General features: G+C 37.6%; 1 protein-coding gene across 1 annotated transcript in view; it reads left to right on the forward strand.

Annotated features, from left to right (window-relative positions):
* The window catches only part of LOC113614063 (olfactory receptor 10J1-like), a 28,628-nt gene extending 16,948 nt beyond the window's left edge, over positions 1–11,680 (forward strand). Inside the window, 2 exon segments of the mRNA XM_027095330.1 lie at positions 10,759–10,923; positions 10,925–11,680. Coding sequence (XP_026951131.1) covers positions 10,759–10,923; positions 10,925–11,680 — 921 coding nt within the window.
* The last annotated feature ends 5,083 nt before the right edge of the window (positions 11,681–16,763 follow it).

The raw sequence follows: 16,763 nt of genomic DNA on the forward strand, positions 1-16,763 counted from the left end.
TTTTTGGAAGAGTTTGAGAAGGATGGGTATTAGCTCTTCTCTAAATGTTTGATAGAATTCACCTGTGAAGCCATCTGGTCCTGTACTTTTGTTTGTTGGAAGATTTTTAATCACAGTTTCAGTTTCATTACTTGTGATAGGTCTGTTCATATTTTCTATTTCTTCCTGGTTCAGTCTTGGAAGTTTATACCTTTCTAAGAATTTGTCCATTTCTTCCAGGTTGTCCATTTTATTGGCATAGAGTTGCTTGTAGTAGTCAGGTTTGGTTTTAGATATGGCAAGGATTAGTAATTTATAAAAAAATTCTGTGTATTTTAGACTTGAACTAATATGCTAATATACTGAGAATAATAGGTTTCTTATCATTGGGAAAAGAAGTGAGAAAGGGGGAACACTAGAACACAGTCTGAGATATTAGTTTAGAATTGGAGGTATCATTATAAATCATGGTTGCTAAGATATAAATATTAATACACCCCCCCATTTTCTAGCTTTAGAGTCTAAAATTAAATATACAGCAGTGGCAATAAGTACACCTAGCACCCAGATCTTGGTTTCTAAATACAATTCTCCACTGAAAGATACCATAGCTTCTCAGAGAAATGGCTGATTCTGGGAACAGTGCAGGGAAAGTACAAGATGAGCCTGGAACGTCTCTATCTTGAGGTTAAAGAAGTGCTCAAAGAAGAGACTGGTGGTTGCCAGTGAATGGGGTCAAAATGGGTGAATGGGGTCAAAAGGTATAAACTTCCAGTTATAAAATAAGTCAGCCATGGGGATGTAATGTACAGCATGGTGACTATAATTAATAATACTGTATTGCATATTTGAAAGTTATGAAGAGATTAAATCTTAAAAGTTCTCATCACAAGAAAAAAAGAATTTATAACTAGGTATGGTGATGGATTTTAACTAGACTTATCGTGGTGAACATTTCATAACATATACAAATACCAAATTATTATACTGTACACCTGAAACTAATATAGTTATATATCGATTATACCTCAATTAAAGATAAAACTGCTCAAAGAATAATGGAGACATGTCAAAAGAACAAAGGAGCCAGACTAATGCAGTTCCCACTTGCCAATTCTGTGATGATTTGAACATCAACATAAATAATGTTAATAGTAACTAACATTATCTCATAGTACCTATATTATCTAAGTCTACTAGTATCTAAATAGTACCTCTTTCTTACAGAATATCAGTCTATAGGAGAAATGATGGAGTTAGGAAATCATCAATGGATCCTAAAACCAGAGCGTGAAAGTTTGATGAGGAACAGGATATTAATCTCAATATATCACTCTACAAATTATGTGTATAAAAAGGGAAAATAATAAGTTTACAGTGGAGAAACCTAGTGGACACCACCTTAAACAAGTTAACATCACTAATATTAGGACAAATTGACATCACGTGGTTCCTGGTATGATGCACTGAGAATGATACATCACTTTCACGATATTCTTACTAAAAATTCAAAATTTAAATCTAGTCATGAAGGATATTAAATCAGAGTAAGTACAAAGAAGGGAAAGAAGTGAAACAGAATCAAAGTTAAGTGCAAGGGGAAAATGATGAACTCTTCAGATAAATTCAAACTGAGAGACGTTCCATAAAATATCTGGCCTGTACTTTTCAGAAGTATCAAGGTAGAGAATGACAAAAGAAAAGTAAGGTACTGTTTCAGATAAAAAGGCACTAGAGAAACAGGAAAACAAATATGTAAAGGGTAATCTTGGATTGGATACTAAACTACAAAAAAAAATTTTGCTATAAAGGACATTATGAGATAATAGGGTAATTTAAATATGATTTGTGGATTAGGTAATAGTATTGTTGTATTTGATATTAATGTGTATGTGGCTCTCTCTGTATATATATATACATGTATATGTATACACTGATTTTTAATAATTATACTGTGATTACATAAGAGAATGAGCTTCTTCCTAGGGAATACACACTAAAATATTTAGGAGTAAAGTGACACAATGGCTTCAACTTACTCTCAAGTGATTCGGAAAAAAAGTTAGATAGATAGGTAGATACAGATAGATTATAGATGAAAGAAGAGAATGATAAAGTAAGTGGGACAAAATGTGAATAATTGGGGTACCTGGACAAAGACATATAGGAGTTTTTGTAGTACTCCTGCAACTTTTCTATAAGTCTGCAATTGTATATTTAAAAAGTTTCAAAAAAGTGAAAAAAATATTACAATTTCTTTATAGATATTTGTGCAGGAAAGGGTTAAGTCAGAAGTCCTGGGCTGCTCAAATCCTGCACATTCCCAAGAAAGGCTTGTGTTTAGGACTGGACCTCGGCCAGCTCATGGGAGTTGAGCTCTGAGCTCTTGAATTAATTCTGCTTGATAAGTGTTTTGATATGTCAGAAGCCTTGAACCACAGATATTTGCTTGATCAGATCATTTATGCTAAAAGTGTGATTTATGGTGAACACCTGATTTTGTTCCGAAGGGCTGGAGTCTGAGTACCTGAGGTCAGTAATGCAGGTTATTACATGCCTAACGTTACTGACTCCCAATGAAAAGCCTGACAGCAAGGCTCAGGTGAGCTTCCCTGGTCAACAACACTTTGTACCTATGGTCACTTTGCATTGTTGCTGAGAAAGTTACTCATGTCCATGTGACTCCCCTGGGGGAGAACATTTGGAAGTTTATGCTTTGTTTCTCCTAGACTTTGTCCCCATGGACCTTTTTTCCCTTTGTTAATTTTAATTTGTACCCTTTTGCTGTAATAAACTATAACCATGACTGTAACAGTTTTTCTGTACCCTGTGAATCCTTCTAAGAGCTGGATAGTGATCTTGAGGACTGACAACAAAAATTAAAGCATTTAAATAAATAGAGAGAGAGCCTATATCAGTTCATCCCTAATGATTTTTTAGTTTAATGCAATTCCAAAAACCTGATCTAAAATTTGTATGGAAAGGTAAAGATCCAGTTACATAAAAATAAAAGAAGATAAGAGGGGTTAATCTCCCTGATAACTAAGATTTATTATAAAGTTATAGTTGTTAAGACAGTGTAATCTGGGTACATGGAATAAAACTGACCAATGGAGCAGAATGGAGTGGCTAAACTGACCAATGCTTATAAAGATTTATAATGTATAACAGAGATAAAATTGTAGACCAGTGGGGAAAGGAAGGACGCTTCAAACAGCTGATAGAACTGGATATCCAGTTGAAAAAAGAGAAATGAATTTGGACATATCTATCTTACCTCATACACAAAAATCAAATCCAGATGGATTTAAATATGAAAAGTATATTAATAGGTTTAGAAGAAAATAAAAGCGACTATTCTGACACTGAGGTAGAAATTTCTTTTTCCAAGGAAGATGCAAAATTGCTAACAAAAAAGACCAGAATGATAAATTTGACTCCATTAAAATAATTTTTGTTCCATAAAAAGAATCATAAAGAAGTGAAAAGACAAGCCACAAAGTGGTAGAAAATATTTGCATAACATATTAAGGACAAGAGTTTGGTGTCCAGAGTACATATAAAGCTGCTACAGTTGAATAAAAAAACCAAAAACAACCCAATGGAAACGTGGATAAAGACATGAAAAGTATTTTGCAGAAGACAGAACAGTCATAGCCAATAAACTTTGAAAAGATGTTCAACCTCTTGTTATTCAGGAAAATGTAAATTAAAACCACAACCATGTCACACCTACTAGCTTGACAGAAATTAGCAAGTCTAATAACAAGGAGGAAAGGATGTAGATCAACTGGAACTTCTCTTATTCTTCACCTGTCACAGTGTAAATTGGTACAACCAATACAAAATTCGATTTAGTATTATCTTGTAAAGTTGAAACTTTTTATATTCCATGAGCTAGTAATTTATTGAAAGGATATAAACCTTAGAGGAACTTGTGCACATTTAATCAAGAAAGTATGCAGTAAAATATTTGAAACATTACGATTTATAATAACAAAAATCTGGAAACAACCCCATTATCCCACACCAGGACAATGGACAAAAAACACTGCGGTATATTCACATGATGGAATAGCGTAAGGCAGTTAAATTAATAAACTATAGCTCCATTCTGGATCTTAGAAAAGGAACACTGAATTTTTTAAAAAACAAGTCTCAAAAAACTGTATACAGTATATCATTTTTATAAAGCTCAAGAACAGGACTAAAAAATGTATTGTTTAAACACACATACACATATAATAAAGGTATAAAATAAGTAAAATGAAAATAAACATAAAAATCAGGATAGCAGTAACTGTTGGGGCTGAGGGTGAGAGTAGGGGGGTGCAGTGCAAAGAGATAAGGAAGTGGGAAAAATGAGAATTACCTAAGTGATTCTTGAGTCGAGTAGTTCTTGAGTCGAGTGATGGGATTCCAAATGTTTATTTTATTGTTATGCATCTCGACATGTTTTAAACATAGTTTTATAAGTATGATATGCTATATTAAATATGATAAATACTTTTTAAATAAAGAAAGATCATAACATACACCAAATGTAACATATACAAAAGCCCATAGGCAAATCGCAACCAGTAGCTTCAAAATCTTCTTGTCAGCCAAGGCAGAGTTTTGTTAATTTTGAAATTGTTTAGAACTTTGGTTTGCCTTTCCAGTTATCATGTAATGCACTAAATACATACCTATTTTACTTTATAACTCATTAATGTCATCTCAAGTGTCTAACGTTAGATTAGCAGAAGATCTAGATTCTTCTTTTTTTTGGTGGTGGTGGTGGGGGAGGAGTTCACATTTCCCCTTCATTTTTCCAAGAATCCCTGGAACTTAAGCATTTCAAAAAGAGTGGTCAGGAAGGAACAAAATTGGGTCATCTGTAGGACATGGATGGACCTAGAGACTGTCATAAAGAGTGAAGTAAGTCAGAAAGAGAAAAACAAATATCGTATATTAACGCATATACGTGGAAGCTAGAAAAATGGTACAGATGAACTGGTTTGCAAGGCAGAAATAGAGATACAGATGTAGAGAACAAATGTGTGGACACCAAGGGGGCAAAGAGAGCGAGTAGGATGAATTGGGAGATTTGGATTGACATATACACACTAATATGTATAAAATAGATAACTAATGAGAACCTGCTGTATAGCACAAGGAACTCCACTTTGGGGTACAGTAGAAACTAACAACATTGTAAAACAACCATACCCCAATTAAAAAAAAAAAAAACTGATCAGTGAGTGGCAAATGAAACCAAGCTCAGAGCTCCCACTGATTATGCATTATGGTGCGTTGTATAATTATTTCGTTATATATTACAATGTAATAATAATAGAAATAAAGTGCACAATAAATGTAAAAAAATACTTAATATTCCTCAGAACTAAAAAAAAAAAAAAAAAAAAAAAAGAGTTGTCAGGTTTACAGAAACACCTAAGTAGGGAAAGCCTGGAGTTTGCTTAGTCTAATTTTTATTTTGTTTCCTGTTTCCCTTTGAGGACAACGAGCCTAACCTGTTCAAGAGAAGATCCTGGACATTTGCTAATTCACTATAGCAAATAGACTGTATTTTCAAAAACTGGACGCAGTTATCTCCCATTCTGTATGCTCTCCTATTAGTGTGCTGCACCCCCATTACAAAGCGAAGTCTGTACGCCTCCCCTTGAGACTGGGCATGTCTCTGTGACTGACTGGACAATTATGGTGGTGTGAAAGTCATGCTGTGACATCCTGACTTTTCAGACCAGGACATAAAGGATCATACAGCTTCTGTCGGGCTCTTTGTCTTGGGGTGCTTGCTCTTGGAATCCACAGCACAGGCTGTGAGGAAGCCCAGGCTACTTGGAGAGGCTAGGTGTAGGTATTTCAGTCAACAGCCAGCATTGACTGACGATGTGAGTGAGCAAACTCCCGCTAACTCCTGACCACAGCTACATGGGAGACCCGATGTGAGAAGAGCCTCACTGAGACCCGTCTCCCAGAGATGGATGATGAAGGACTGCTGTTGCTTTATGACTCTAAGTTCAAGTAGTTTGTTATGCCGCTAACTGGAACATCCAAGTTTCAGTACAAGCAAGCACGGATGTGGACAACTACAGTCATGCATGTGGACAAGCCTACCCACACAATGCTAGACTGAGGTTAAGGCACCCAGGGACACAGTGCCCAGGAATACAGCACTTCCCTTAGCTCAGCCCTTCAGTTGTTCTCACAGCCATACCCAGAGAGACCTGCTAGCCAGGAGTCAGGTTGTTTGGCCATCAACCTCCTAACAGAACCCTAACCACTGTCCTTCCTCTCCTGATTATCCATAAACCTAGGATTCTGCTAGATTTCCTTTTCAGCTCTTAAAACAAAAAGATACCTCCTCAGGAAAAATAAGGTCACTAGTGTATCCTCTAACAGCATGGTCTCCTAATTTTTCACAGAGAGCTCAGATTGTAACAGTATAAAGTTCTTCCTACCCTGATTGTGTGTTGCTAGAGCTGTCTTGATTGTCTTCTATGAAAGAGGCTTTCTACCTTCTTCCTACTGGGGGCAGGGAGCCTCTTCATGCCTCAATGCTGATTTGTGTTTGCAATGATATCTAGAGTGACAAATTGGCTCTTCTCTCACTAGAGCAGAGAAAAAAAAAGTTTAATCACAGGGGTGGTCCCAAAATGGAAGACTATCCAATCATACTTTGACCACAAAACACTGAAGGCTATAATGGCTATGAAGATACTACTCAGCTGCAAACAGCCAGGAAAAGAAGTTGAGACGTTAACTTCATTAATGATAATTTAATGAAAAGTTTTGAGTTTTCTAAGAAACCCTGATTTGGCTAGCATTTCTTCTTATGTCTCTGAAACTGATATGGATAAGAGCAAATATTATAAACTTCTTCATGTTTGCTATAAACCTTTATTTCTATAGTTTTCTAAATTTAAAAGCTACCACAAATTCAGTAGAGGAGAAGCAGGAATACAAAAAAACAACCCAAAAAAACAAAAAAAAACAACCCCCCCCCCGCCACTTAACCAAAAAACAAACCAAGTACAAGGGGCATTTTTTAAGTTCATCAAGGTATGAATGCAGGCACTTCATTTTTTTGCCATGTGTGGAAAAATTAACTTGGAGAATTGTCAGGATCTGGCCATGAGATAGATAAGGTACATGTTGTTAAATTAACTAAACAAGGAGGCCATCAAACTGAGGGGCCTCCAATGCCATGGCAGCCTATGTAAACAAACTAAAATCTAAGGCTGGAAATGCCTCCAGGTTATAAAATCAAAGCCTCGGGACAACCAATCACAAAAAGCCAACCAGGCTTTAAGCTACAGCCAGTCATTACTCTCCTTACTTTGCCTCTCTTTTTTCTTTATAGAAGTCTCTCCCTGAGTTCCTGGCCCTGGGACACCCCTAACAACTTCTGGTTTGGCACTGCCCAATTTGCATTGATTTTTGTTAAAAAAAAAAAAAAAGCTTAAAATTTTTAATATGCCTCAGTTTGTCTTTTACCAATATAAAAGAGGAAAATAGGGGCTTCCCTGGTGGCGCAGTGGTTGAGAGTCCGCCTGCCGATGCAGGGGACACGGGTTCGTGCCCCGGTCCTGGAGGATCCCACATGCCGCGGAGCGGCTGGGCCCGTGAGCCATGGCCGCTGAGCCTGCGCGTCCAGAGCCTGTGCTCCGCAACGGGAGAGGCCACAACAGTGAGAGGCCCACGTACCGCAAAAAAAAAAAAAAAAAAAAAAAAAGAGGAAAATAGTGAGAATAAGATGCTCCTAGGGGGAGAAAAAATGCCTGGACTTGGGGCTGGGAAACCAGTGTGGAGGTAACCCCGGACTGGGCTTGTGAAGCCCTGTGGACAGGCTTTTTTGGACAGGCCTGGGGTATGAAATCCTGGCTCAGGTTTCTTTAGACACAGACAGTGGTCTCCTGGCCTTCTGCAGAGGTCTCTACTGTCTATTGAGCTTTTGGTCTACCATTTCTGAATCCCACAATAGGACAGAAACAATAGCCAGATTGACTGTTTTAGTTCCAGAAAAGAAGAAGAAGAAGAAGAAAAAAAAAAAAAGATACTGAGCAAGGTTCTTGACTACAGGGAGAGATGCATAGTTTCCTGGAATCCAAGACAGAGGCTCTTAGCTAGAGCTCACTTGGGCTTTGTAACCATGGTTTTCCAAGGCCCAGCTATATAAAAATAGAATATTTATTTAAAAAACAAAACCTGACAAATAAGCCACTGCTGTTTCTACTTGCAGTGCAAAGTGCCATGAGAGTCCCAAAGCACAAACCCATATAATCTGGTGAATGTGCCCTCTATGTAACAAGGTCCCTGGGCACCGGCCGTCTGCTTGCTTCTAGCCCCAGGGTGACTCTCGAGGGTGCTCAGGGAATGTCACCCAGAAACCTTGAGAGATGATCCCCAGAGAGCCTTTCTTGGGTGTCAAAAGCTCCTCCCCCAGCTGGAGAGAATATCTAGTATCTGAGGAGCCCCCTGTAACTTTCCTTTTACCTCCAGCCCTAGACTGGCCCTAAAGCAGGCAGAAGGACCATGTTCAGGTGCCTTTGTTTCATGACCTTGATTTGTGAATACTTGTGACCAATGGGCCACGTTTCTGATCTCTACCTCCATTTTTCTGTTGAGCCACAGATTTGCAGGAAGAAAAGTAAGTGAGATTTGGGAAAAGACTTCAGTCATTTACAGAGGTAGCCACATACAGAATAAAATACACGTATGGGTTTTATTGTTGTTAAAGGGTCAAATTATATTAAGCTGGAAAGGGTCCAGGTGTATATGAATTTTTGTTCTTCTTTAGCCTTAATTTACCACTTTCAAAGATCCTCTGCTAATCCTAAGGAATAATGACTTCCAGAATTAAAGACTATCTTGACTAATATGGTAATAAAGAATGTGGCTCTGCTACTTAGCAGCTATGTTTCCTTGTCTATATTCTTGTCTTCACACAAATCATAATCCACAGAGACATTATTTATAAAGCCTCATAGGATACATTTACAGTTACTTACCATGGTACACACATCAAGCCAAACAACTTTCCTTGTTAAGAAATGGTCCCTGACGTCTAACATAAAAGTTTTCTTTCAACCTCATACCATGTCTTTTCATATCATGCTTGGAGGGGTTGAAGTGTAACTGTGTAGCAATCCCTTATAAATACCGTTTTGTAGATTTCCTTTATTTAAAATGTTATATTTCTGAAAAATAGATTAATCTTAAAAGCACTAAAGAAGTTTGCCTTTGAAATTTACCCAATAGTGAGTCATTTTTCAATGTGGCTAATTTGCTTTACTTCCAGCAAAATGCACTTTTTTAGGCAACTCCATGTATTCTATTATTAAATTTATTTTTATAGCTAACCTGTTACATAATTATATGTTTGTTTAGTAATAGGGTAAAAGCTACTAGAAAAGTTACACTACCAGTATATTTTCCAATTAGATGTTCATAGTGTTAGCTTTCTTCTAGAGTTATAAATCCAATGTTAAAATTCAGCCCAGTTCTTTAATTGTTTGTTGCTGTCACAGGCATAGACAGAGGGAAAGGAGACAGAGGTTAAAAAACATTGAAAACTCCTCTTCTTTGAAGAAGAGCTCGCTGTGGTGCCCCAGCACTCTGCTTTCTAACAGGCAATTTGTTTGATGGACCAGTTACCTGCAACGATTCCATCAGCAGACATTGTGCCCTACATTGCAGTTGTCATAGGGTTATAAAGAGTTGAAATACTTGGTCCTTACTCTCAAAGACTATATAATATAGCCATGATGGGGACAGTTCTATGATGCAGTTTTGTGTAATGGGAGGAACAATGGACACAGGATCGGAAGACATGAGTTCAAGTCTTGATTTTCATCCTTTGACACCTGTGTGTCCACGGGCAGTTACCTAAAGGGAGCTGATCCTCAGTCTCTGCTTCTGAAGAGAAACAATAATCCTCGCCCTCCCTGTTCCATTGGATGGTGATGAAGTTAAATAATGTATGTGAACATATTTTGTAATCACAAATACACTATGGTGCTTTCAACACAAAAGAGCTAGTATACAGTTGTATGCTACCTCCATGCAAGGACACGTGTTTGGGGCTGGGGGGAGGGAGGGAGCAGGGTGAGAGAGAGAGAATAGGAAAGGATTTTACAGAGGTTATGGGCTTTGTGTAGCTTTGAAAAATGAGTAGTGTCTAGGGAAGAGGACTGTAGCACAGAAGTTGAGAGGAGTAGTACCATCAGAGTTGAAAGACTGAAATGAGAACGCAGTGTGTAAACCATAGTGACAAGAGCTCTACCTTAAACCCTAGAAGCTTGGGAATTAGTAGGTAGCTACAGAGCCTGGAGCTTTGCACGACATTACACCACTGAACTTGAATGGATTCAATAATTGTTTGAATTCTAATATAAGTTGATACTTAACAGTTTAAAAATGTTTCTACCAACAAATCTATGATGTTATCACAATTGCATCCATATAAACGTGAGGAAACTGCTCTTAGAGATGTAAATTCCTTGCCCAAGGTAACTTAGCCCATGATAGAACTAAAATATGAGTTTATACCGCCTGACTCGAAAAACCATGTATTTTTTCCTTAGTGAGCAAAGAACATTACTCCACTGTTTATTCCCAAAAGAAATGAGCATGGGTATGAATATAAATAAGCAGAGACCTGAAGTAGATGAACCAAAAGAATCTGCCCAGCCTGCTATTGACAGAAATCAACCATCTAGGTTCCTTATATAATTTTTTACTTTCTTAACTGCCATCTATGATTTAATGAAGAAAGAGAATCACACTTTGGTGAGTGAGTTTACTTTCCAGGGTTTCTCCAGCTTCCATGAGCACCAGCTCACTCTCTTTATTATGTTCTTTGCACTGTACATGTTAACCTTGGCAGGCAGTATCATCATTATGACCATCATTAGCCTTGATCATCACCTCCACACCCCCCATGTACTTCTTCCTCAGCATGCTGTCAGCTTCAGAGACCATGTACACACTCATCATTATACCCAAGATGCTCTGTAACCTCACAGGCCTGAGTCAGCCCATTTCTTTGGCAGGTTGTGCCACTCAGATGTTCTTCATCATTTTGGCCATCAACAACTGCTTCCTGCTCACAGCAATGGGGCACGACTGCTATGTGGCCATTTGCAACCCCTTGAGGTACTCTGTCATCGTGAACAAGAGGGTGTGCATCCAGCTGGTGTGGGAGGCCTGCAGCTTTGGGCTGGTTGTAGCCATGACACAGGTTACATCTGCATTCAGGTTATCTTTCTGTGCTACAAAGTTGGCCCACTTCATCTGTGACATCTGACCTGTGATGAAGCTCTCCTGCACTGACATGACTGTCAATGAGATCCTGACTTTAATCATCAGTATCCTGGTGATCCTGGTTCCCATGGGATTGGTTTTCATTTCCTACATCCTCATCATCTCCACCACCCTTAAAATTGCCTCTGCTAAGGGCCAGAAGAAGGCCTTTGCCACGTGTGCTTCCCACCTCACTGTGGTCATGGTCCACTATGGCTGTGCCTCCGTTGTCTACCCCAAGCCCAAGTCAGAGAACACCAAGGATCAGGGTCAGCTGATCTCAGTGACTTACACCATCATCACCCCTCTACTGAACCCTGTGGTGTACGCTCTGAGGAACAAAGAGGTCAAGGATGCTCTGCTCCGGGCCACTGGCAGGAAGCTTTCCTGAGAAGATAGGCCTGTTTCACAGAAGGTCTTAGAAGATTCTACAGAGAAGAAAAAGTAAAGCAGTGCCCACAGCACCTACAGTGAAAATTCTGCAGCCTACTAAGCAGTGGTTGGGTAGAAGAGAAAAAAGGACTACAAACCCAGCCCCTGGAGATAGGGAGAAGGTTCTCCAAAGCACAAGCAAGTCTGCATCTGACAAGAGAGCATAGATGGTATGGAGCAATAAATATAGGAGAAAGAACTTGATTTGGGGAAGTAGATGGGTTGTCTGCACAGCTAGGACAGAATAAGATCAAGATAGTAGAACGAATTAATGAGGGGAGGCTACTCCAAGGCAGGACTAAACTTTTAAATATATTCTATAACACTCTTTTCGGACATGGGATTCTCTTTTATCCATTTAAAGTTACAAAGGCTTAACACCCAACTGAAGTCATTCTTTTATGGACAATTCAAGTTCCTTGCATCTTAGACCTCATAAATAAATAGCTATCGGGGCTTCCCTGGTGGCGCAGTGGTTAAGAATCCACCTGCCAATGCAGGGGACATGAATTTGAGTTCTGGTCTGGGAAGATCCCAAATGCTGCGGAGCAACTAAGCCCATGTGCCACAACTACTGAAGCCCACGTGCCTAGAGCCCATGCTCCGCAGCAAGAGAAGCCACCGCGATGAGAAGCCTGCGCACCTCAACAAAGAGTAGCCCCTGCTCGCCGCGACCAGAGAAAAGCCTGCGTGCAGCAACGAAGACCCAGTGCAGCCCAAAATAAAGTAAATAAATAAGTTTATTAAAAATAAATAAATAAATAAATGGCTATCAGAGATAATAAGCATCTACACAATTCATCAGTCCTTGAAGTCTGGATCTTTTCCACATAAGTCTGCATTCTCCCATATGGCCAACCTGGAACTTAAGTTTTCAGGACCATGTAATAGAAACATTTTTGGAGAGTGATTAAAATTCCTTGGCAATTTAATTAAAGAAAGAGGTAGCACCAAGTAATCATATTGGCATTTATATTATGAGAATGTACAAAGGTTATTGGTGATAATATATGTGAATGGTTCACCCAGTTAAAAAAAAAATTAGTATTGCCTTTGGAGATGCTTGGAGAATGAAAAGAAGTGTCTAGTGATGGGAATACAAGAGAGAATCTATAACAAGGATTAGCCAGGTGAGAGGATTGGGAAGATTTGGATGGGTAAGGAAATAGCCATATGGTAACTTAGTGACTCAACAAAAGAAAAAGACTCAAACCATCAACACTATCATTTCAAACCCCCTAGGACCTGAATTAATATGCCATCTTTCACTAGTCACCTCCACTTCCAGCACCCCTCCCCCAGCCTGTTATCCAGTCCCACACAGAACACCTGGTGACTTGTGGCTTCCCATTTCCCATTTCATATTCTCATGCTTTTCTACAGCTTATTGTTACTTAATGGAAATCCCTTACTGCCACCCTCACTGCCCACTCAACCAGGGTGTTCTCCTTTTAAAACACCAAACTAAAGCATCTCTCTTTTATGAACTTTCTAATGAAGAAGAAATCACTCCCTCACTCTCCTACCTCTAAACTCATACATGCATTATATTACTATAGTGAGCATTTCCCATGATGTCTTTATGGCTCAAAGTCTGAAATGGGCAGTGAGTGATGTTGTAACCAGATGAAGACTTCACTAAGTGGACAGTTTAATGTCTTACTTGTACCGAGTGACCTGTTTTTCACAGGCTGTGTTCTCCTTCATGTTAATTTCAAAAGTTAGGGTTATGTCCAAATATTGTAATTTCATAAATAGCCCATTATGGTTCAGTCTTTCATAAATTTGAGTATTTTTTAAAATTTGTGGTGGAATCCAACAGAACCCCAAAATAAAGGTACCCCAGGTTTGCCAATGGTCACCTTTACTCAGTCAATAAAAAGACTTTTTAAATTTTAGACTGTAGCCTCAAAAATGCTGCCCTGTTCATTCAACTTTATTAATAATAATCTATATTGGCAAAGTTAGCTACTGAAAATGTTAGGGAGCAGTTTTTGGAAGCCAGCAGAGTAAAGTGGATATAACATAAGCACTGTAAGAAGAAGACTGCCTTTTGAGTCCTGGCTCTGCTTCTTATTCACCACATATACTCCAATGATTAGCTAACTTCTCTAAGCCGCTGTTTCCTCATTTATAAAACGTCAGTTTCTCACGACAAACACGAGATAAGAGGTGTGAAAATCCTTTGTAAATGACAAAACAGGGGCAAATATTCTTTATTTTTATTAGAGTAAGAAAAGCGCTATAATCTCTGTAAACTTCTAATTATATCAACGAAACCCAGAGGGTTCAACCTCATCCATCTGAGGAGGGGACTGCCACAGAGATTTCTGATTCTCCGTTTTTGTCTGCCTGCTATCACTTTTATTTCTGTTCCTGGTGCAAGGTCGAGTCTCTTTCTTTAGACACCCTGGAGAATGATGAGGGGAATTCCGCTTCTGGATGATTAATCCTCCAGACACATCCCAGTCATTTAGCCTGATACAGAGCTTCAGTGATCTCATGAGCACAGAAAGTGATTGTTTTACTTAGTTTCCCCAGACATATTGGTTCCACCCTTCATTTCTCAACTGGCCTCTTTTGTTGGGAAGAACACAAAATCGTAAGAAGGCTTGAATTTAAGACACACCTTTATTCCTTCCCAACTGTGTATTCCTAAGGAAGTAATGGAATCTTTCCTTATCTACGATATGGGGTTACCAATGCTGGCTCTGCCTTTCTCATTAGGCTATTGTAAGAATCAAATATAGTAGAATTAACAGAGCATAAATTGTTGTGATAACCACAGGAGGTGTTAAGAAATATAATGTATCATTATCCCTATTATTATTAGCTAACATGATCCCTGTATTCTTACCTCTCCAATTTTTCCTGGCTATTTTATATTATTTCACTAAGTTTTGACTCCTTCTTCCCTCCCACTTGTACTTAAGTTCTAATTGCTGTTGTATCCATCCTTAAATCTGGTCATGTATTTGCTTATAAAAAACAACAACAACAAAAAAACAACACTTCCAAACTTTGCATTACTATCTTTTGTTAGCAACTTCAGCAGTTAATGCTTGTCCTGCTCTACATCAAACACTTTCCCTCCTTCTAGTTTAGTAGATTTCAAACTCTTTACCATGGTCAATGGCCCTCAATAAGCAATGCATACTGTAACATAACCCAGTATGCATGCATACATTTTCTGTATGTCTGTGTATATATATACATACACATACATATACAAACAAGCAAAACATTGACAAAACAGTACTTACCCTTACTATATGCAATGCATTTAGATGTTTTTCATTCTAGTCAATTCTGTTCTATTTCATTTTATTTAAGTAATATTAGTGAAGAGAGGTGCATCTAAGACATATTTTGACCAAATACTCAATAACTGAGAGTTAAAATATTCAACGGAAGTCAATGCCTCAGCCCAATATCATCAGATTGTCTCTGGGATACTGAAATAAAATTAAAATCTTATTTCAAAATTTAATAACATTGGAATTTTATTATTAAACATTTGGTAATCATATTTAAACATTTGACATTTCAGAGGAAGGACATTTAGTCTTCACTGTAGCTGCTAGATTGTTCTAGCAGTCACTAAAACACACATTTGGTATACCAGATAGATGCTCATTTTTCAAGTGAGGAACTGAGATTGGTAGAAAATCAGAATATCTTGGAGGTAATATCTCATTTTTCTCTAACACTTTCTTTTCTTCATATTCTTTATTAGATACAGATTAAAAATAATTTATACTGGATACTGTCATACATGATTTGGGTGGCAAAACTGAAATTGTTCTGTAACTCATGTATAAAATATGATAAGATTCATGGCTTAAATGGAATTAAGAAGCTAAAAACACAGTGCTGAAAAGTTGTTTTATTTAATATTATAAATACAAAACACCAGACGATTTTACAAAGATTAGAATTCTGATATCTAATTTCCATTATTCTGCTTTGTACAATTTAAATTTTATAAATATCTATTGGCTTTATAAGGATATAGTGTTCTTTCTAAAACTAATAAGCAACAAACTATTTCAATATTTATATGAAATATTATTTTCCTATTTAACTACTTAAAACTCTTAAATTTGTCCAGAAGATTAACAACTTTCACAATATCATCAATTATTCTTGCATTTTACTCTTGTACTAATAAATGAAATGTATACTTCAATTGCTTGATAGAATTTTATCATGAAAAGCATATAAAGCTATTTCAGTCTAAGTCACAGTCTAAGTCACAGATAAAATGATTAACTGCATTTGAAAATGCATATTTGAACATTTAAAATAATCAAAATGACTTGCTTTATTCAGAATACTGATGTTGTTAGACTGATTAGAGACAATAACCCATACTATTAAATGATCATTGTTTACCTACAAATTGAGATGCCAAAAAAATGGCATACAAGATTTTGAGCCATCAACTTTGCAGAAACTGAAAACCAAAGTAGCAACACAACAGCAGATTTTGACCAAATACCAAAAGCAAAGCAGAACTTTGAGGTATTCCTGGTGTGATCCACTAAACTTAGGGAAAACATGGGGAGCTATGGATGCCATATGCAGTGTTGCATGCATAAGTGACACGCCAAGCTGGCTGAAATGGTAGGTAAGTATCTGAGAAGGAGGCCCCCTATTTTTTCTTTTGTCTCCTTTTATTCTAAAATAGCAGTATGTGAATTGGCACTTTCCTGATTACAAAAGCAATACTAATTCTTTGAAAAAAGTTTCAGAAAATTATAAAGAAGAAAGTGGAACGTTTGATTTTTGATGTTCACTATGGCCCAATAAGTACATACAACATTTCTCCTCTCCACACTCCCCAACCCCACCCCTGCACCAAACCCAACAAGGGAAAAAAAAGATTTTAAAATTAGGATTATACAGCCACTGCTTTAAAAAATGGAATATTTAGTGGACTAGAAAATATGAGTCATGTTGAGCAACTATGAGGCATGATATAGACTCCCAACAAATGTAATCAGATTGATAAGGTATCTTAGAAGTATATGGGAATAAAA

The sequence above is a fragment of the Aethalodelphis obliquidens genome, unplaced genomic scaffold (genome assembly GCF_003676395.1).
Source record: "Aethalodelphis obliquidens isolate GAN/ISIS:26980383/991018 unplaced genomic scaffold, ASM367639v1 scaffold90, whole genome shotgun sequence".
NCBI classification, from domain to species: Eukaryota; Metazoa; Chordata; class Mammalia; order Artiodactyla; family Delphinidae; genus Aethalodelphis; species Aethalodelphis obliquidens.